Genomic DNA, 22,858 nt, shown 5'->3' with positions numbered 1-22,858 from the left:
TAAATACCGTGTTGCATCTCCAACCCCCCCCAAAAAAAAACTGCCTATCTAAAAATTCTAAAATATATTCCATATATTTGAATTGTATTTCAACATTTTGTTCATAGATAGGCCATATCTGTAGACGAATGTATTGTTTCTTGCAAGAGACCTTAGAGGAAATTAATGCATCATCAGAGTTTGCAAAAAGCAATGGCAAGATAATTGAATTTGGCCCATGCACATCAAGGTCCTGCTGTGTCCATTTCAAGCTTTATTAGGCATACGGGGACAGGTTGGAACCATCCAAGGTTTACCATGGTCAAATACTATAACACAAGACAAACCAAAAGCTGTTGAGTTATAGAGAAAGTCTTCAACTAAAGCATAGCCATATGGAGCATGGATGGATAAGTCAGAGCACGAGTTCCGTGTGCTTCGAGAGATGCATTTCGTAAGTGATTGATTCTGTGTCGCTGTACGGAAAATATTGTTTCAGTGTTGAGGGTAAATTAGATATGTAAAAATGTTATGTCATTCCAGACAGTCGGAGGGATTAAACACCATATAGGATTCCAGGTAATGATTTGTGCCAAAAGGAAAGGGTTTTTATAGCACACGCAGAGATTCATGGACAAAGCCATCTGGTAAAGACTGCAATATGAAACAGCTAGAGTATCACTGCATGTGTGTGTGTGTGTGTGTGTGTGCGCGTGTGCGTACGTTTGTAAAATGCTCAACGTAAAAATCAAATGAAAATCCAAATAACAGCAATGCACATGTCAGTGTTGTCATCGTTATGTCATTTATTGATTCATTTTTTTTTTTTAATAGAACACATTGAGTTGTACATAAAACACCATTTCAATTTCCATAAATATTTCATATTAAAGAGGAAATATGTTTCACCTTTGTGCCTGGATAGAAAATGAGTAAGAGTTACAATCATGTTGTAGCAGAGAGACAATAGAGAATAAGGCACAATACGTCAATCTGTTACATAGAGCCATGCTATCATATAGTCCACAGGTATTCATGAAGCTACTTAATGGTATTGTAAAGCTAAATCATATATATCTCATTAGTGTTCTCTGCATGCTGAAGAAAGACATTGCACTAGACGACGTAGAAAACGATGGCGGATCTGCCATCCTTTATAAGAAGAGACCCTGTGGCTCAGTAAGGGCTGTCTGTCCTATCATACTAATAAGCATGTGAATCTAGATCCTATAACATTTGGTCATGACGGAAGAGAAAGCCGTGCTGCTACTATGGTAAAGTAGATTACATACTGACTGAAGCCTACTGAGCCACTGTCTCAAACAGTAAAGAAAGAAGAAGCTAGAACAATAATTAGGTAAGAAATCCTTTGATATGAGGAAACCAATTATTGCCAAGCTGAAGGCGGAAGGCCCAACCCTTCTCCAGCTGTATTATACAGGCAAGGGGAATAAAGATGAAGTCTTAGATTGTCCTTATCATCCTATGGTATGTACATGCCAACCCAGTTGTTCTCCTTCGATATGTGTAGGAGGCTCTCTCCTGACGGTCTAAGCAGTTCTGAATTATTTTTTAATTTTTTTTTTAAAGGGAAGAGGGAGAGGTAGGCCAGAGTGGAAGGATAGAAGAGGCACTAGGTGTCAAGACAGACGCTAGCAACGAGATGGTACACATTGGATCATCAGAAAAAGGAAGACGCTGAAAAAAAAACAACAACGAGGAGCTAAACCGCGAAACTGCATAATAGATTTAAGGCATACACAAAGTACATTTCAAATACATGTTTATACAAAGAATATCATACACAACATTCGGTATAAATGGACAAGGACAGAAAAAAAACTGATACACAAAACTAACCTATACACGTCCCTACTTATTTTCCAGCTATTTTTAGTTTCCCTGTAAACGAATGATAGAAGTGATCGAAATGACATTGCATTCTAGTCAGTGAGTGATGTTGTAAGGCACCGCCTGGGTTGCTGTGGTTTGCCAGGACGCTCTGACCAACATATGACACACCCATTGGCTTGTCCGTATATTAGAGTCCAACACACATAAAGAAGAGGTCATCAGTAAAGCAACACGTAATTCAGTCTTACTGAGCTGTTTGGTCCATGGAAGAGCAAGAGTTGTCATTTAAGGCAAGTGTAGTAATTGTCACAGTCCCTCCCATTATATCAAAGGCCGTCTCACATTATATTATAACATTCGTTCATATGGAGCTTTGCAGTTTCCTGTCAATGACCACCAGTCGACCAATCGTTCTGCAGCGTCACGAGGGGCAAGCGAATCAGGCATCTAGGAAATGTAGCAATGAGGAAGTGGTAATGTGAAAGCTCTCTGTTAAGGGGTTCCTCATGTGGATATAGGAGCTTTGGTTTGTGGTTCCTTTGCCTCTGTCCCTTTTTGTATCTGCAGAGAGTTTATGTACTGAGATGCACTGAGATGCTGGACAGGTCGTTTCGGATGATCTCATTAACTGTGGAGAGAAAAGGAGAGATATTGTTACTCGAAAACCCATCCAAAATATACCTCTCATTATAACATCCTCATTGTCACAATATTCATCTTCGTCATCTTCACCATCATCACCACCATTTTCTGCATGACATTTTGGTGGTTAAAAGTTTGTCACAGATTTCTGCGGATTCATGCAAGAGTAATATCTCCACTTTCTCAATAGCAAAGTGAAAAATATATACCTCATTCTTAATCTCTTTTGACACAGCAATAAAATTGTGTTTCTTTAAGAATTTTCAGTGAATCACCACTGTGGGATTTAAGACACAATTACACACTCACACACACCCTTATTCTCTTTCTTGTCTTTCCTGTTCTAGATCCTGTGCCCTCATGTTTCCCACAGTCAGGCAGACAGAGAGCAGTCCCCTCTCTTTATCTGCTGTGTGCTTTGGCACATTGGAGGGGGAAGTGACTGACCCGGGCCCTAGGACTGGGAGCAAACTAGAGGCTCCTCAAGGCACTTTAATGTAAAGCAGAGGAACAGAGAGAGAGAGAGAAAGAGAGATAGAAAGACAGAGAGAGAGATAGAGAAAGAGAGAAGGGCCACTCAGTCTGGAACTCAGTGAGGTCACTATCCACATCGCTGGAGGCGGGAAAGGAAGTCAGCACCCTCCTCATATCCACTCTGCACCCACAGACCAGGGCAGACTGGGCAGACTAGGCCTACTTTATCAGCTCCTGGCCCACTGGACAAACAGGCATACAGTGGAGACAACCTACCCACACAGATATCGCAACCCCCCCCCAAACACGCAGACACAGACATCACCACCCTACACACAGGAAGAGAGGGGGGGAGGGGGGACTAAAAGAGGCGACCCTTTCATTTATTGTGGCAGTAGAAGTGTTTACATGATTAAATACTGTATTTTCCTGGTGTTTCTATGAATATGAATGTCTATGGATATGAGTCATGATAAATAAGTTCAGTGTTTGAATTATGATTGACTGAAACAGCTTGGTAGAGGTAAAAAGAATGAAATAATTCTGAATATGAATGCACGGATGCACACACACACACACACACACACACACGCACACGCACACACACACACACACACACACACACACACACACACACACACACACACACACACACACACACACACACACACACACACACACACACACACACACACACACACACACACACAGTCGGGGCTCACCTCCCTTTCAACTCCCACTGGAAAAAGTCAACCTGAGCCAACACCGCTAGCTGTTTTTACCAGTGATTCCGCTCCGGGCTAAACAGGCTTTTACACGTTGGGGTTATTTTTAGTGACGCCTCCTCGGGACAAAAAAAAAAGGCACACAAGCGTGTTACAATTAAATGATCAAACTTTAATGCCAGTCTTCAATTCCATGGGTGTGAGAGAAACAAGAAAATAGCTTGTGGCAGAGAATAATTGTGAGGGAGGGAAAATCCAACACCTCAGCAGCATATGCCACAAATGTACCTTTTCTCTGAGAGAAAAGCAGTACCTCCCTCTCTTCTTGTCAGTCAGGATAAAAACACTGACATCTCAACACCCACGTACTAACCACAGTGTTGTTTTTCTACGCTTTATCAACTAATATTTTCCACTTTCGAGGTGCAGGGGAAAAAAAGAAAAATTGTACAGGTAGTTCAACTGAACTGCCCTTGACAGCCTCCTGTCTGAGCCCTGTTGACGTCCAGAAAGCCACCGAAACAGGATGTGGCCAACTGTTACACCACGCAACAATCACAAAGAGTTATTTTTGAACTAGCTAATGCCATCAGCTATCTGTATCTCTAGGGGAAAATAATCATTCTTTAGGTAAGCCTCAAAATAATTGACTGACCAGGGACAAATTAGTTTGTATTCGTGTTTGGTGTTTTACTGTGTTTAGAGCTCCCCATAAGATGTCATGTGAAACTTTATTGCAGTATTCAAGGTCCACCCTATTATGAAGTCTGTCTCTAATTATATACTCGTGTTAGTAGGTAGGGGCTGTCCTAAGTTGTAGGCTAGTATCAAGGTTAAGGCGTCAAGCCCTGGATCTTGTTCATGGAAATAGCTTTGGAAATGGTGATACATAGAAATCATTGGACAAGTAAAGGTAGTCCTTCCCTATTTCAGGCAGTTTTCTTACATGTGGTACCTTATCGAATGGACATGACCCAGTTGTATTACTGTACCCTAGGCCACCCTCTCTAGTCCTTGAGGAGAAACACAGGAAAAGAAGGGAAACGGGGTCAGAGGTCAGCCTAGGTCCTCTCATTGCGTTCTTCTTCCATGACTCAACACTAACCCGGATGACAGTGCTTTACTCACTTCACCCCCCCCCCCACCCACCCATCCACCTCACTCTCACTCATATGAAGGAGGCAAGCATGAGGACACAGTAAAATGGTGAGAAGTCCTATTTGAGTGGCGAACATTGTGTTCGAAATGGAATTTTGCTATAAATCAAGGCAGTTCAAGGTGTCACACGGCCTTGTGAGTTGGTGCAAGACGGCAATGTGACCTCGCAGACTGAGTAAGACCCTATCAAATATGCCCAACTGACAAAATAGAAAAAGGATGACACTTCATGCAGATGATAATGTGAATCTTTGGAAGATAGGCAGTCAGTATCAAATGTAGTTACATTATATATAAGTCAAATTAATTTAGGTTCTGAAAATATTATTGCAACCACTACAGATGTTAATGTGCGACTCTCCTTGGATCAAACTTTGATTGATGATAACACTACTATTGTCATTCCAACCTGCTTGACAAGCTTCTCAACAGCATCGTAAACTTTTTTTTTTTCCGGTTCCGGTTCCGGTTTCTCATGTATGGAAAGCTATAAGTGTGAGAAGTCCTTTGTTGAATAAACAAAAACAGTGGAAAATTCAACTGAACATATTCCACTCATGCAAAACAGCACAATCCTCGGCAAAAACCCCCGATTAAAAGCGGCATCCTTTATTACCTTAAGTACCTCTAATCGCGTCCAAACCACAGCCAGAGCTGTCAGCCTGTTTAACAGCACATTTTGTCAGAGGGCTGATTCTCAATTGTGATGCTTTGATTTCTCACCTCCTCTCTCCTCGCCTCTTTCTTTCTCCTACAATCAGTATGGTTACATGCACACAATAACCTGATTACTGTGGCTAGTCAGATGAATATAATTGTTTGTTTAAAACATTGACACATTTTGCAAGAATAACGATTTCCCTAATAATTCTGTTTACATGGACACATCTGAATTTAGGCTACCCGATTGGGACACAGTGTAGGCAATTGGCAAATCAAAATAAACATTTATACCACAGAGAAGCCTTTTTGATTTTTTGGATTAAGTTTCCCGACATATAAAGTTTTGTGAAAACTTAAACTTCTAAGTTTCATACTTTCAGTTTATCCAAACTCACTCCACTCGCTCAAAAGAGGGAGGCTGGCGCTACTGCTGCTGGCACGTGCAGATCAAATACACAGTCTCAAATACACAGTCTCAAATACACAGTCTCAAATACACAGTCTCAAATACACAGTCTCAAATACACAGTCTCAAATACACAGTCTGGAACCCCGATTAAGCTGCTTCCGTGTCCTAATAATTCAAAAGATTACTCAGAAAACCAGGTGTTTTAATCGGTGTGTGTTTACTTCGATTTTGAGGAAGGTAAGCATGAAGGTAAGCATGAAGGTAAGCATGAAGGTAAGCATGAAGGTAAGCAAAGTGTTTGCAGGACTATTGCCATAATCCGCTTTATATTCAAATTATTTGCTGTGCATGTAGACGTACTCAATGTTCGGAAAAAGGAGAGAAGGTAGTATGGAAATACAGTGTGTCAATGAAGCAGCCATCGCTCCTACCCACCTCTATAATGGGTACATTACACATTCTATGTGTTTGTGCGGTGGGGAGTACACGTCGAACCATGTTTCTACGGGCGGACAGGCAATAGATGGATGTATCTGTGGGATTGGCTTGGGTTGGGCTCTCTAATCTCTCTGCTACAGTACATCAGGGAAAGAAGCAGCTTTCCCTCCGGGGTGTGGCCCTACTGAACAAGTGTATAGAGAGAGCTCTCCAAGGTACTCTCTCTGTCGGCATAAACAGTCATTAAAAAGACTTCCCTCATCTCAGGGAGGAGCTACCAGGCACCTCTGAAAGGGCCCAAAGTGCACAGCAGAGGGACTGCAATGCCATGTAATTAAATTTCAAGCTTTGACTAAACCATGTTTGTCAGTTGTACATGAAATTAGAACACAGCACCAAGTGAACCTGCTGTTCGGTTAAGCTACAGTAACGTGCCTGAAATGGACGCCAAGGCAGTAAGCACCAAAAAGGTTAAAGAGCTTGTCATTGTTCAATTCTGATAAAGACTGATCCGAGACCAACAGTGAAGTCCATCAGAGCAGCAAGTGGAGCAATTTGGCCCTATTTTGATTGAGTTATCCAGGCAGAAGCATTATGACTTCATTTGGGCGAGGAGAACGCGCCACCCGAGCTCCTCCAGCCAAACCTGACCCGCGCGGCGGATTGAGTTAGCCGAGGTTAGCAGATAGCGTTGGCGTCGGGGTTCGATAACATCCAGGCTATCCTCTGAGAACAGAGGATAGCCATGTGGTTAGAGGAGACGGAGAGGAGAGCCTCCCAGGCCGCAAAAACACTTGGTGGTCCCTGCAAGCGTAACCCGATTCCCCCTTTACCCAATCAACGACTGGCAATGATCTGGCAGCAGCGCTGACTTCGCTTCACCTTCTTCCTGCTCAACTTTCTAAACATACCCTTTGAACTCTGAGTTGTAAGCGTTGTAAGAGAGGCATCCTCTGCTTGGGAGTTTCTATTCTCTCCGGCCTCCGGCTGCCCATGAAGGAAGGCATAGCTAACATCCCGAAACACTTTCACAGGGTGGATAAACTACATTAACTCCAGTGGTGTTAGGGTTAGAGACCTCGGTGCTGTACATAGGCGTACTCTTCCTCTGCTTACACTTCCCCGGGCCCTCGAGTGCCCCATCATGCCTTGTCAGAAAGACAAGCACAGCTTCCACCTATTGTGTTCTGGCTCCACATGAAGAAGCTGATCTGAATCATCATGGTCATTCATATCAACATGGACACACACCGGCACGCAGGCCCACAAGCGCACCAACACATACGGACAGCATCCATGAATGCACGCACGCAAACAGACACAAACAGGCACACACAAAGGAGCACGCAGGCAGACACACATGCAAACCATGGCATGAAAATCCAGATGATTTAGGAACAATAGCGTAATGCAAACAAAACTATGCATTACCCTTCTCTATTTCAAAATACTGTAATAGGCAGAAGAGGGGAGTACAGCCATTTGGACATCCACAAAACAAATGCTCAACCTCGTTTGAACTCAACGTGTATTATGTGAAATTGATTTGGTGAGGAAGCTGAACTGGAGTATGAAGCTGCTAAAGAGAGACAATTGAATTTCCTGCTACATATTACTTTTGTTTCCCTACAATATCAAATCTGCTCTCGGTTTCAGTAGAAACGCTTTAATGGACAATTTGCAGCCTCCCACGCAGGTCTGCAACAGCTAGAGGGAGAGGCTGGATGCATGTCACTCACTCCTCTTCTCCTACGAATCTGTCAGATCCAGTGTTGTGAAAGGGTCAGAGCATGCAAACAGGTACACACATACCCATGCACGCACAAACACACACACAGACAGACAGACAGACACGTGCACTCGCAGCACACACACACACACACACGCAGCACACTCACGCACACGCATATACAAACTCATCCCTATAGATAAACGCAGTTGGACACAGAGGAATTACACTAAGCCAATTCTTAATCGTGATCGAACACTTCATAAATTTGTCTCAGACTAGCAGGTAGACAACAGAGACTGATACCCTGGGAAGCCCTGTGGGTGTAATGATGTGATTATATGTGCAGATGGGGATATATCATCCCCACAACTCTGCTAATGTGTGAAGCCTGCCTTTCCCCATGTGGAAGCACTCAGCCTCACGACTGACCGGAGGAGACGAAAGAAAAAGTTAAATTGTGTGGGAGAGAGAGAGCGGAGAGAGAGGGCGGGGGAGGGGGGGGGTGTAGCTGGAGTCGACTGTGAGGGTCTCTGCTCGAGTTTTACAACCCTTCCGGCAGCAGCTGGGCTGCTGCGCAGACGTTGCTGTGTGCCCTGGGCCTCGGCCAATCCGCTTCCTCCACTGCCAAGGTGCACACCAATGGTAAGGGGGGGAGAGGAGTAATGGTTAACAGAGGCTGAGCCACGCTGGCGGAGAGAGGGAGAGAGGGAGACCTTGGAATACTTTCCTCTGATGGCTGCTACTGCTTGCAGGACCTCCGAGTATTGCTCCACGGTGGAGAGCAAGGAGTGGAGAGACAGCGAGATAAAGTGAAGTGCTGCTCTCATCTCATCTCCACCTGTGTCTTCCTACGTGAGTCTCTGATGTGCTCCTCGTCTCAGACAGCTTGCTTTATTGGTCTCCGACGTCAGATGAAGCCTGCTCGTTGCCAGGCTAAACGGGTGGACCCCTAGAGAGCTAGCGAGCGTCTGCTCTGTGCTCAGCCCAGACGGAAAACACCAGGCCGTAGCCAGAGGGCTGCAACCGCCGCCTCGCAGACCAAAACAGGCTGAAAAACAATAGCCAGCCACCCCAGAATTACACAGCCAAATCTAAAAACAATAGCTTTTTCACTGAAAACCACCCGACACTGATTTGCTTGTTTTGGCAAGGCACTTTCTCTTTGATCTTCCATGGTGTGTTGCTACTGCTGCCTCTCCGCCCTATCTTACTTCTCTGTGAGATGCCGCCGCCGCCGCCGCCCGTTCCTCTCCTCCTCTCACTTCCTCTAAGGCCCTGGGGGGCAGTGGGTGTGTTCGCTGGGGCCCTTCTCCGGGGACGAGGCCCAGGGAGGTGTTTACATGGTTAGGGCTGCTCTCCTGTGAGCTCATCATTGATGGACTGAAATTAGTCACTTGATCGTCTTCACTGTGTCCTCCCCCAGTTTCTCGACTACTAATAGTACAAAGTAAAGCAGCGGTAACCAAGATTTCATGATATATTTGATCGTATATTTCTTTACGTATAAAAGCTGCAATAAAGCGCAAGTCCAACCAACCACAACGTCTACAAATATCTGAGTGAGAGAGTGAGTGAAACACATGCCTGCATGGTGGAGATATGAAAGGAGTCGGATTTGAAAAGTTCAGCATGCCTCATTGACTTAAAGTTTCATGCTAAAATAACGATGGCCATCAGACATGCCCAGGTCGGATTGATACCGAATTGGAAAGAGGCACGAATGAGGCAACAGTGGCCAATATACATGGATTAAGATCTCACCTTTTGAATTTGACGGGAAAAGCATTGACATATTGAAGCCATCATACTTTGCGAGATTACAGCCACCTGAGTGAGAATTTGGCCGTACACCTGCATATAATGGGATTTATGACATCAGCATTTGTATTCTGCCTCTTTAAATCACCTGTTCCCTGTCAGTTGTAAAGTGGGATTTTGGAATCCACGTTTTATATAGAAAACCACATTCCCTGCATCCAAAAAGGCATACCTCGGTGCAAGTTTTATTAGATCCTATCTATCATAGACATGAGGCTTAGAGCGGTACCTTATCGTTTGAGTGTATGTGTGTGTGTGTGTGTGTGTGTGTGTGTGTGTGTGTGTGTGTGTGTGTGTGTGTGTGTAGAGATCCTGGCGCTTGGCCTTCGACTGGACCGTTGCTCTTTCCATCCCGGTGAAGAGGTAGGAGCTCTTGTTCTTTTGCATTCTCTTTCATGCATTTACAAAAGGGAGCCTTTGAACTTGACAATATACTCCTGGAGCGACCCATCCCAATGCCAGCAGGGATACTGTCTCAATCTGCCTCGCAATGTTGGATATACAGTGAAGATCTTGCCATGAGGAACTTCCAGGAGTCACAGCGCAGCACTAAAACCCGTATGGACTCTAAATCCACAAAAGGCTCAAGCAGTGCAGAGAAACTCCTCCTTTCTCCTGTCTCCAACACTCCTGCTGGGATCTCGGCAGCTGACCTACAAGGTCAGACGTATATTTACTGTAAGTCTCAGATCTGATTCACTCTCAGTCCACTGACCTGGAATCTGGAATCTGCTCTGAGTCTACACTGTTTTAAATCTTCATCCACCTGCTATGATTGGTAGTCTGAGAGGCAAAAGGGTCAACTTAGGGTGACTCATGGACTTACTTACCTGGGCTAGGGTTAAAGGGAAGGGGGTGGGCTGCCTTGGCAAGTCCCTACCTCACGTCAACCTCTTTTTTTGATTTACTTAGTGTGCAGACAGACAACCTCTCTACATCTGGAGGTTCTGATCCAGCCATCCTGGATCCTATAACATCTATAGGGATCCCTGGATATCTGTTCCAACTTCTTCCTACACACATCACAGCAACCCTGCACACACATGCAAACTAACCCACACACAGACAGACACACACACGAACGTACGCACGCACACACACACACACATACAAACAAAAAACCTATCTGAGCCGTCACTGGTAAATCATAGATGGCGGTTTCACCTGATTTTGGCCTATACGACTTCCTCACCTGTAGATTTAATGCTTGCCATCGCTTGGGGAGTTCACCACATGAATGTCTTAGCAGAGATGGAGTCCCGCTCTTTTTCCTAAATACAGTAAATCTTACTGATTCAATTAAAACATATGTGACATCGCCGCTCACCTGGAGCGTTAACAACTGAAATTACCTGACACGAGGAACGTGCGAGCAGATTTGACATGAGTGATTCATAATACCGAACAGAGAGAGAATCTCAATTTACCCCATCTAAAGAGAAATAAACAAAAGTTTTCAAGAGTGCAGCTTTGCAATCTCACATCACCTCCGAGTTTCAACCTGGACTCCCCTGACTAGCTCTCAGAGGTCTTACCTCTTAGTGAGGTATGGCAGTAGACAGGACCGGCTTAGCTTCCACCTTCTATACATGTTATACATATACATATCGAGACGAGAACTTAAAATTGTAGTGTGAGAGAAAGAGGTCAGTCTGGGGAGTCTAGGGACTAATTGAGATTTATATCCTTTATATCCTCCACGGTTCATAAGCCAGCAATGGGACACTGAACGCTCACCGCTTCTGAACGATCCTTAAAAGCAAACCCATTCAACCTCAGCGTGGTAATTCTCTGCTCTACAGGTGCTCAGTGGGAAAATGAGAAAAAAGAGAGAGAAATACACTCCTCCACTCTGAGCCGTGTTTTTCTTTCTTAGACTTCTATCGATTCAGTTAAAAACAGCTTCAGCCCAGTCAGAAGCGAGTATGTTCTGTCTGTGTGTGAAGTACAGGGGCGTTGGGGGAAACGGCCAGGGAATCTAACCAGAGATTGCATGCTGCTTGCTTCACTCTCACATTTTCCCCTCTCACTCTCAGTATGTCTGTCAGCCTTGTGAGACTGCCCTGTGTGTGTCTGACTGAATATCCCTGGATCTAAGCAGGTGTTGAGGGTGCCTGCAACCCCACCCCCCCATAGCCATTCTCATAGCAGCTTCTGCCCCATTGCTTCCTATCTCTCTCTTGGAATAGATAGATATATATATATAAATATATGAGTATGCCATTTAGTAGACACTTTAGGAGACCCAAGAAATCAATGTGATGACGTTAAATCAACGTGGAAAACTGATTGGATTTGAAAAAGTAATCAACGTAAGGCTATTTTAAGTGCTCTCTTTTGAAGAGATTGGAAACCCAAATTGGTCTACACGGACAAGTTCTGGCCTGGTTTAGATCTTATCTGTCGGAAAGATATCAGTTTGTCTCTGTGAATGGTTTGTCCTTTGACAAATCAACTGTAAATTTCGGTGTTCCTCAAGGTTCCGTTTTAGGACCACTATTGTTTTCACTATATATTTTACCTCTTGGGGATGTCTTTCGAAAACATAATGTTAACTTTCACTGCTATGCGGATGACACACAGCTGTACATTTTAATGAAACATGGTGAAGCCCCAAAATTGCCCTCGCTAGAAGCCTGTGTTTCAGACATAAGGAAGTGGATGGCTGCAAACTTTCTACTTTTAAACTCGGACAAAACAGAGATGCTTGTTCTACGTCCCAAGAAACAAAGAGATCTTCTGTTGAATCTAACAATTAATCTTTTTTTGTGTGTTTTTGTTTGTGAATTTTCATGGTATCCAATTGTTGTAGTAGCTACTATCTTGTCTCATCGCTACAACTCCCGTATGGGCTTGGGAGAGACGAAGGTTGAAAGTCATGCATCCTCCGATACACAATCCAACCAGCCATACTGCTTCTTAACACAGCACGCATCCAACCCGGAAGCCAGCCGCACCAATGTGTCGGAGGGTACACCGTGCAACCTTGGTTAGCGCGCACAGCGCCCGGCCCACCACAGGAGTCGCTGGTGCCTGATGAGACAAGGACATCTCTACTGACCAAGCCCTCCCTAACCCAGACGACACTAGGTCTATTGTGCGTCGCCCCACGGACCTCCCGGTCGCGGCCGGTAACGACAGAGCCTGGGCGCGAACCCAGGTACTCAGATAGCACAGCTGGCGCTGCAGTACAGCGCCCTTAACCACTACACCACCCGAGAGGCCTTAAACATAAATCTTGATGGTTCTACAGTCGTCTCAAATAAAACTGTGAAGGACCTCGGCGTTACTCTGGACCCTGATCTCTCTTTTGACGAACATATCAAGACTGTTTCAAGGACAGCTTTCTTCCATCTACGTAACATTGCAAAAATCAGAAACGTTCTGTCCAAAAATGATGCAGAAAAATTAATCCATGCTTTTGTTACTTCTAGGTTAGATTACTGCAATGCTCTACTTTCCGGCGACCCGGATAAAGCATTAAATAAACTTCAGTTAGTGCTAAATACAGCTGCTAGAATCCTGACTAGAACCCAAAAAATTGATCATATTACTCCAGTGCTAGCCTCCCTACACTGGCTTCCTGTTAAGGCAAGGGCTGATTTCAAGGTTTTACTGCTAACCTACAAAGCATTACATGGGCTTGCTCTTACCTATTGTTATATCTGGAGTACTTCTCCTGTCTTATCCGGTGTCCTGTGTGAATTTAAGTATGCTCTCTCTAATTCTTTCTTTCTCTCGGAGGACCTGAGCCCTAGGACCATGCCTCAGGACTACCTGGCATGATGACTCCTTACTGTCCCCAGTCCACCTGGCCGTGCTGCTGTTCCTGTTTCAACTGTTCTGCCTGCGGCTATGGAATCCTGACCTGTTCACCGGACGTGCTACCTGTCCCAGACCTGCTGTTTTCAACTCTCTAGAGACAGCAGGAGTGGTAGAGATACTCTTAATGATCGTCTATGAAAAGCCAACTGACATTTACTCCTGAGGTGCTGACCTGTTGCACCCTCGACAACTACTGTGATTATTATTATTTGACCATGGTGGTCATTTATGAACATTTGAACATCTTGGCCATGTTCTGTTATAATCTCCACCCGGCACAGCCAGGTGGCCACCCCTCATAGCCTGGTTCCTCTCTTGGTTTCTTCCTAGGTTTTGGCCTTTCTTGGGAGATTTTCCTAGCCACCGTGCTTCTACACCTGCTTTGCTTACTGTTTGGGGTTTTAGGCTGGGTTTCTGTACAGCACTTTGAGATATCAGCTGATGTACGAAGGCCATTTTCAATAAATTTGATTTGATTTTAATTTGATATATTGTCTTTTTTTTCATCCACCTTTTAACCTAAATCCAATGACATGGTGACATGTATTGTTGATTTCATGTTGGATTCATGGTTAGTTCACAACTCCAAATGTAAATAAAAACTAGATGTTGAACTGAGGTCTGTGCCCAGTGGGTTCTCTCTCTCTCTCTCTCTCTCTCTCTCTCTCTCTCTCTCTCTCTCTCTCTCTCTCTCTCTCTCTCCCCATCTCTCTCTTTAACAGAACACAATGGAGACAGGGTTCTTTTCCAAGAGCAGCAAACCCCACGTCATTCCCCATCCTGCCTGGCCTCTTCTGTTGACATCCGTCACTACAGGATCCTATACCACTGAGCAAATACATTTCAGATGGGGCCTATTATTAACGAGTCAGAAATGAGAGATCTGCTTCTGTTTACCGATGCCACAGGTATTTACGTTCCCCAACAAACTAACAACAACAAAAAACCACCGGTATGAAGAGTGTCAGAGTGAGGACTTACAGTGTGGCAGTGGCAGACACGCTTTGTAAAGGGGGACTTAACACAGGAATGTGTGTTTGTCTGCCTGTGTGTGTGTGTGTGTGTGTGTGGGTGTGTGTGTGTGTGTAATCTACGTGTGGGCTTAGATTGTGTGTTGTGTGTGTGTGCCAGCAGACAATCACAGCAGTGAGAAAAGATTTACCATGAAACCATTCAGAAGCCAATATGTTAGTGGTCTGGAGAAGAGGAAGCTACAATCATATCTAGTATAATGTCTTTGCCAGGCTACAGATAACCTCAACGGCTCACAGGCCAAAAGGGAGTCAAATGGGAGTCAATCAAAGCCTGTGGAGAACAATATAGATCACCCTGTCAGTGTTGTAAACCACATGCACATCAATCATCTTTAGATGCTGTGGAGAGAATGCATGGGGCTATGGGGCGCAGAGGTACCACCACCACCACCACCTCACCCAGATGCATGGCCCATCCCAGGCCAAGCCACAGGCCTCTCTTTGGGGCTTGACCCGCTGCGAATCGCGTGGCTCCGTGGCTTCTGGATGTGTACTCTCAGAGCCACAGAAACCAGCCATCTAAACGGCTGCGTCAGGAGAATCTGCATAAACACACATCACACGCCCATCCAGGCAAGTACAAATGACAGAGTAATGAAAAGTCCTACCGACACACATACACACACACACGCTCACACGCATCGGCACACGACGCACACACCTTACTTTCATTGGATCAATGATGAGAGAGCACAGCAAGCCACCGTGTCAATTGGCCACTCTTCAAAGAAGTGGAGTTTGTGACGCCATAGATTGGCTTCTACCTAAATCAGTTCATCCACTGTACCTAACCATGTGCGCACAGCATGGAATAATTAGACAAAAATCAGACACTCTCACAGTAGCAAATCGTCTAGAAGCATTCCTGACATCTGAGCATTGTTTCATAAACACAAAACTCATTAAAAAGGAAACCTGGTCCCGCATCTAATTACATCAGGCCTCTGACATGGAGAGACCCAATTTGTTTCGATGTAGAGCTGCAGTTACGTGGTAGACGGATTCTTTCACAGCGACTGTGGATATTATGACGGAGCGGCCCGAAAGCATAGCAGACTACTGTGGTGAAGCTGCTGGGCCTGTAGGAACACATTTGATAATACCCAGAGTCCAATGGAACTTAATAGGTTGACATTTAAAGAGAATATACAGAACTTTTGTCTTTTGGGGGTGCTCTTGAGACAAAAGAGGTCCCCTAAATATAGATATTGCCCAGAAATGACCTAATTGGACAGAAAGGGACACATATTTCCACACCCGTGAGCAAAAGTATACATTGTTAGCTTACAACTAAGGATTGTGTGGTTGTATTAAAAAAAATGGATGAATGCTATATTAATGAATACAACAAAAATACATCTAACTTCCATGTAGTATGTTTAAAGTTAGAGTCTTCATACAGCTCATCCCACCAATCACCTTCCTCATGAGTTTACGACAAGGATACTGCAATTCAAAGCCTGATGGTGACAGCCTATCATACTTTCACCATTATATGTAACCACTTAAATAGGACTATTTCCCCTTTCCTCATTATCTTGGACCAGAGAGCCTATAGCACCATGACATGCCATAATAGGGGGAACAGTGTAGAAAGCAGCTGGTCCCAAACAGCAACCAGAGAGCTTCTCAAGCCTGGCCAAGAGGACAGAGATAAAAGCACACTGAGAGGAAACAGAACCCGGTGCAAAAGGTAATCCAAAGTGCTTCACACACACACACACACACACACACACACACACACACACACACACACACACACACACACACACACACACACACACACACACACACACACACACACACACACACACACACACACACACACACACACACACACACACACACACACACACACACACACACACACACACACACACAGTGCAGAGGTAACCTATTCCTCAATGCTCCATGGGATCTCACTATGACCATGAGATCATGGTATATTCTGATTTCAGGGTTTCATTTGAGTCCAGCATGCATTTATTATATTACAGAACATCAAATAGTTCAATTAAAAGTGTAAGGAGTGAAGAGATCGCCCTGAAGGCTTTCCTTGCTTTGGACTTAATCCTATTTCTAAGACATTGCATATCATATCCTACTATATGCATAAATAATGTGAAAAGCAAAGAAGGAAATTGTGACTAATAGTACATTGGGCCAGTCTATGATAACAATAGTAAAACGAGAAAAATAATTGTTTAAATCGCAGGGTACAAGACATGGTTTTGATTCCACTAGGAGAACTCTGCAGTTGACACAATGTCCTAGTGATCTTCATCGTCTCTCTAACCATCTCCTAAGCCATCAACGGCTCTCATAGGCCTATCCTACATCCTTGTATTATTTCTTTCCTACCATTATAAAACTTCCCAAAAGCCTACACCCTCCTTTATCCACCATCAGTTCAAGGTCCTGCCAGGAAAACAAGATTCCTAACACGAAAACGCAGCAATAACAACAATATTAAAAAGTCCACATCCTCTCTGAAGTCATAAATAATAAAGAAGCCATCCCCCTTCTATTATACCTGTCAATAACATGAAGCATAAGCCGTGGGGATAGGAGGTCTTGACACTGCACTTAACCAACAGAGAGTATTGCTCTCCCGCCTCTATTAGCCCAGGCTCCGCCCCCTCCCAGCAGAGCTGGGGTTCAAAGGGTGAGTGTTGTGAAAGCACAGGCTCTAACCGCTAACGGCTGACCGTCAGATGGTCTACCTTTCCTCCTCACACACACACGCGGGCTCGCAGACACAGACACACACACACACGCAGGCAGGACACACACACACACACACACACACACACAGGAGCAACTCAATAACAGCAGCTCATAGAGTCCGTCCCATTAGACACCCCTCACCCCAACCGCAGCTTCTTTAATGAACCCCCTCACCCCAACTCCGCGCCAGTCTCGCGACACACACTCCGATGTTAGAGACTCAGCATGTTTTCAGAGTGGTGCGGACACGCTCTCAATCATCATTAGGGGTTTTGCAGAGTCCTGGGGTCTGGGCACCTATCCAGGATGTGTAAAAGTTTCCATGAGAAAAGCTTGAGTTGCCGTTGGAGGGGAACGGTCGCGGACGAGGATCCTTAGAAATGTTAGAATTCTGTATTGTTGTTGGGGAATGGATGAGGGAGTGAGAGAGGGAGAGAGAAAGAGAGGGAGGAAAGACGAGGTCTGTCTAGAAACCTGTTGCCACTGACGTCTGCCACTCTGCCTCATGCAACACCGGGTCTGTTTTCAGTTTAGAAAAAAAAACGTTTCAATTGTACAAAATTTGAGTTGAGGAGGAAACAACTACTGGAAAGCTGACCTTGAAATATAAGGCAATCAGAATACACATGTCAAGTGTCAGAAATCAGCAGTGTACATTTGGTTGTGTTTTTCTCATGTGGGTGAATAAGGCCCCTCTGTATTCGGCTGTAACCAGATGGTAAGAGTCTGGCTGGCTGATTAGCGTTAGCCCTGTGCTAGTTCAGCTGCGATTCATTATATCAACCATCACACCAGAAGCTAATGAGAGAAGACACAGAGCGGCAGCCTCGCTGGATCAGACAGATGTCCAAGTCGGGAATACTATGACTGCATTACACACATGCGTGCACGTACACACACATACACACACGTACACACACACACACACACACACACACACACACACACACACACACACACACACACACACACACACGCACACGCACACGCACACGCACACGCACACGCACACACACACACACACACACACACACACACACACACACACACACACACACACAGGCAAAGAGGCCTTCATGGTGCGCAATGTGGCTCAAAGCCTTCAAATCTGATGTGTAAACAGCAGCCAAGTCTAGGATCAAAGCGGCTATGTGTGTGCGTGTGACGGGAGGGGGTAATGATGTCACCGCAACTGCAGCTCAGGCTAGGAAGTGTGACAAAAACGTGGCGTCATCACAGGCCCCTGTTTTATGGGCTAATTAGCCAGGCTAACAAGGCGAGCGTAAATATACCGCCCTCCTCATTCTTCATCACTTCTATTGTTTTTATTGATGTCGTTTGCATGACATTGTGCTCAATGCCATATGTACTGTAAAGCGCCCCGGATTAGAGGGAGCGAGGGGTATGACTCAACGTGAAAGGTATTTTTATTTTTTTTACTTGAGAAACTTCTGTTTAATGTAAACCTCACATTAGATATGTATATATTGCGTTTGGCGTATGACAATGGGCCAGAAACAATACAAAGACCTCTAGGGCTTTTGAAAATTCACTTTAACATACATCTTGCTTCCATTCCCCCGAAGCATCAATCCATGGACTTTGGTCCGGGTTTATTCGCTCACTCAACTCTTCTGGCTATCGTGAGACAGACAGACCCCTGCTGCAGCGAACCAATGGCAGCCGCAGGCCTACAGTCCTAAATACATCCCCAGCACAACAGATCATTCATCAATTGAAATACAATCGCAGCTCCTGGACATTACCCAAAAAGCCTTGGGGCATCCTTTTACAGACAGACAGTGCGTAATGTCCTGCAGTTAGCTAGCCTCGAGGCTCCAATGCTCCATCACAGAAGTAGTGGATGAAGTGGTGCTAGCTGGGAGGGGGTAGTGGGTTAGGGGGTTGAAGGGCAGTTAGAGGGGCTTATGTTCAACTTGTTATCCCCTCCCCCTCTAGATCTCCTACATATCTACCCCACACTGACAACAGAGCTCCTTGCGGTACAGTAGCTCAGCCTGTTGATAGGTTGAGTGATTTCTCGGGGGCTGGGTTAGCAGTGCGAGCCGAAGGCCAGTGAGAGATATTTCCTCTGGCTGATGAGAGCCTGAGGCTTGAGCGTGGGAGGCGCTCCACTCTGGGGAAGCTCAAGTGTCGTCTCGCTGCAGAGCTCAAATCACTGGCTCCAAACCAGCCAGGCTGGGACTCTATGCTACGCGGCTAACGCTAAATCACCACCGCCCGCCCAACCGCCTGGTGAGGTCATCCCCTACCGTCGCCCTTTTAATGGAGCAACTCGCTAACATATGATAATAATGGAAGGTAATGACTGTGGAAAGGGAGCTCGCCACTCACCGACTTCTCCCAGCTCTAATTTTTATTTATTTATCTCAGGCTCATTCGAGGGGTCTGGAATGGTCCGGAATGGGGCCGGTGGACCTGACTGGTACAGCATGCAGAGGCCTTTGGAGTATGCTGTTACCACCACATACTTACCGGTACTCCAGGAGCACAGTTAGCCCACCACAGATGCTCAGTCAAGACATTAGATGAGGCGAGATTGCAGCGGGCCAAGGTTTTACCAGGGACGCCTTGGTAGGCCTCTGCCAATCAATACGCATTCCTGTGAGTCTCTAATGCATCTGTAATCACAGGCCCAATAACATTTGGTCACTTGGTCCAGAGATATTGGCACCGCTAAAGTGACAGTTGATGGGGTGGTGTTGGCGGTGGTGGATTATGAAGACATGGTTACTACTTAAGGGTTATAACTTTAGCAGAGGGCAAATGACCCCCTAACAACCTTTTACCTAGCGCAAAATAAAGCTTGAGTTTCACTCTTATTTGATTAATTCTCATACTCTGGCTCCTCTGCCTGCCCATAACTACTGAGAAGTTTGAAAAGGAATTAGACATGTACATGACAATGCTAATTGTATTTCCTTTGGATTTAGCGCCAGTGTTCTCTTGTTTCAATGTACAGTAGGGGGAAACATGCCAGGAGCTGGCGCGGAGTCTGAAGATAAATGCTAGCTCTGGATGTGTGAAGTGACAAAGACCTGTAGAATGTCCTATTTGAGTGTTGTGTTGTGCTCATTTAATGGAGTCGATAACAGACAGACGTCCTCACTTCTCGCTATTGTCTGTTTACGAGGCGAGGACAAACGGGACTCATCAGGCTGGACAGATTTGCTGACAACCACGTTTCAACTCAATTACAGCACTGCCCCCAATGCCCATCACCCCTGTGCTCCCTTGGCTCTGGAGCACGCACACATGCAAACACACACACACACACACACACACACACACACACACACACACACACACACACACACACACACACACACACACACACACACACACACACACACACACACACACACACACACACACACACACTGCTGTAGGTCTACTGCTGTTTACAGTAGGAGTGAAACAAAAGGTGCACAGGAAGAGGGATGTTCCTGAGTTGAGTGGGGAATCGCATTGTTCACCCTGTTTGGATGCAAGTGGACTTTATCTCTTCTGGCATACCGCCACGTATGCTGCATACCGCACAACCAGAGCATAAGAATAATGTGATGAGCAACCCCGACAGGGCCATAACAGGCTGGGAGTGACCAGTGGGAGGGACGATTGTGAGAAGGGAGGAGGGGGACATGGAGAGTTAATAGGGGGTCTACACACACAAATGCTGCATTCCCCCATTCCCCTGGCTGTGCCTGGGCTCACATCCAGTGGGGCTCTTGTGACCCCCCCAGCCTCCCCAGCCTCCCTCGATGACGTCAGCTCCAACACTACACTCTCCGCAGGGAAAACACGGGAAAACAAAGCGCCTCCTGCCTCCTGACATACCTCGCACCGAGGGGGGGGGAGAAGTGTTGCAGCTCAGGAAACCCCTACCTATTGTTTTGCTTCCTTCATTAGTCCTTGTGTCAACAGTCGGGGCCGGCACGCGTGCGCCACTGTTTTTGTTCTCTTGCTCCCTGCCTGACCTCGTTGCTTCTGATGTTTTGACAGATTGTTTCGCAAATCCCATCAAGGCCCAATTGACTGTTAAAATAAAGCTGTTACTAACTCAGACAACATACACGGTAGTTGCGAAAACAAAAAGAATCTGTAATGTCTAAAATGAACAAATCTGACGTAAACCCATGGTTGATAGCGCTGCAATTTGCCAGGAAAGAGGGAGATGCAGGGGAAAGGGTGTGGGTGGGTGTGGTGTGTAGATAAGCAAAGGTGTAAAGTTAACGCCATGTGCACTGTAAATGGAACGTTCTAGAGAGAAACGAGAATTGTGTTTTTTATGACCCTGTGTTTTCAAAAGGAAAAAGGAAAAAAACACCAATTATCACACCAATGCAATAATGGCAATGATGATGTGATGTCACTAACTAATAGAGAGCTTTGATTGACAGGTCTAGGTAGATAAACCTTGTTCTTGTCACTCACCATCGTCCAGGTACATCTGGTCCAGATCCTGGGGTTCCCGCTTGACGGTGACGGCTAGGTCGCGGGGGCTGGCGTCCACCGGCAGCAGGCTGGGAGGGCTGCTCCTGGCCTGAGTCTGGCTCTGTCCCTGGGTGGGGCTGTAATCTGGTGCCTGGGCGAACGGGCTCTCTGCTGCCCCCTCTGGAGTGGAGGGGTGGGACCCTGGGGAGGTGGAGGGGCTGCTGCTGTGGTAGAGCGGGTGGAAGCCATGGGGACTGGGGTTACCAAGGTGATGCGGGCTGTTGCCCTGGGAGTGAAGCATGCCCAGTGGAGCTTGGTCGGGTGAGGAAGGGCAGACCAGCGGCGCTGGGCACAGCCCTGGCGTCTCTTGGATAGCGGACGTCAAGGGGCCATTGTGGGTGTGTGTAGGGCTGGTGGAGAGGCACTTGGGGTAAGACACAGGGGACAGGTCGTGCAGTGTTGGGCTGGACCTGGGGGAGGAGGGGGGCATGCTGCCAATGCTGCCATGGCAAGGCGGGCAGGGAGAATAAACCCCGACCAGGCATGTGTCAGCGTCGCCCACAGGTATGATAGGAGTGAGCCTGGGTTGGCCATAGTAGAGCTTGGAATGAACAGACAGCCCCTGAGCCCCCAGAGGCTCATACTCATCATTCGGTTCTGTCTTTATTATCGGGACTGGAAAAAGAGAGGGAGAGAGAGAGAGAGAGAGAGAGAGAGAGAGAGAAAGAGAGAGAAAAAAGACAGATTAGAAATGTTGCGTAGGTCCACGTGGCTGAACGAGCAACTGAATGTATGAGTAAAGGAGTTGTAGTGAGATGGATTGTGGGAAGGATACCCTCCAGAACCAAACAAACAACCAGCGATTAAAAGAGACACAGTGTCATTTGCTTGGCCTCTCAAACGCCAGCTCAGAACCCCCCCACCC

At 45.9% G+C, this 22,858-nt stretch overlaps 1 protein-coding gene across 1 annotated transcript in view; it reads right to left on the bottom strand.

The window, feature by feature from the left end:
* Positions 1-772: 772 nt before the first annotated feature.
* The window catches only part of LOC135522463 (nuclear factor of activated T-cells, cytoplasmic 1-like), a 64,398-nt gene continuing 42,312 nt past the window's right edge, over positions 773-22,858 (bottom strand). The window contains exons 9-10 of the mRNA XM_064948741.1: positions 21,934-22,608; positions 773-2,461 (exon numbers count right to left, since the gene is read on the bottom strand). Of these exons, the coding sequence (XP_064804813.1) occupies positions 2,406-2,461; positions 21,934-22,608 (731 nt within the window). The 3' untranslated portion in view covers positions 773-2,405. The remainder of the gene's footprint in view (positions 2,462-21,933; positions 22,609-22,858) is intronic.

The sequence above is a fragment of the Oncorhynchus masou genome, chromosome 30 (assembly GCF_036934945.1).
Source record: "Oncorhynchus masou masou isolate Uvic2021 chromosome 30, UVic_Omas_1.1, whole genome shotgun sequence".
NCBI classification, from domain to species: domain Eukaryota; kingdom Metazoa; phylum Chordata; class Actinopteri; order Salmoniformes; family Salmonidae; genus Oncorhynchus; species Oncorhynchus masou.
Note: the sequence above shows the minus strand (reverse complement) of the source record. Positions and strands in the feature narration are given on the sequence as shown.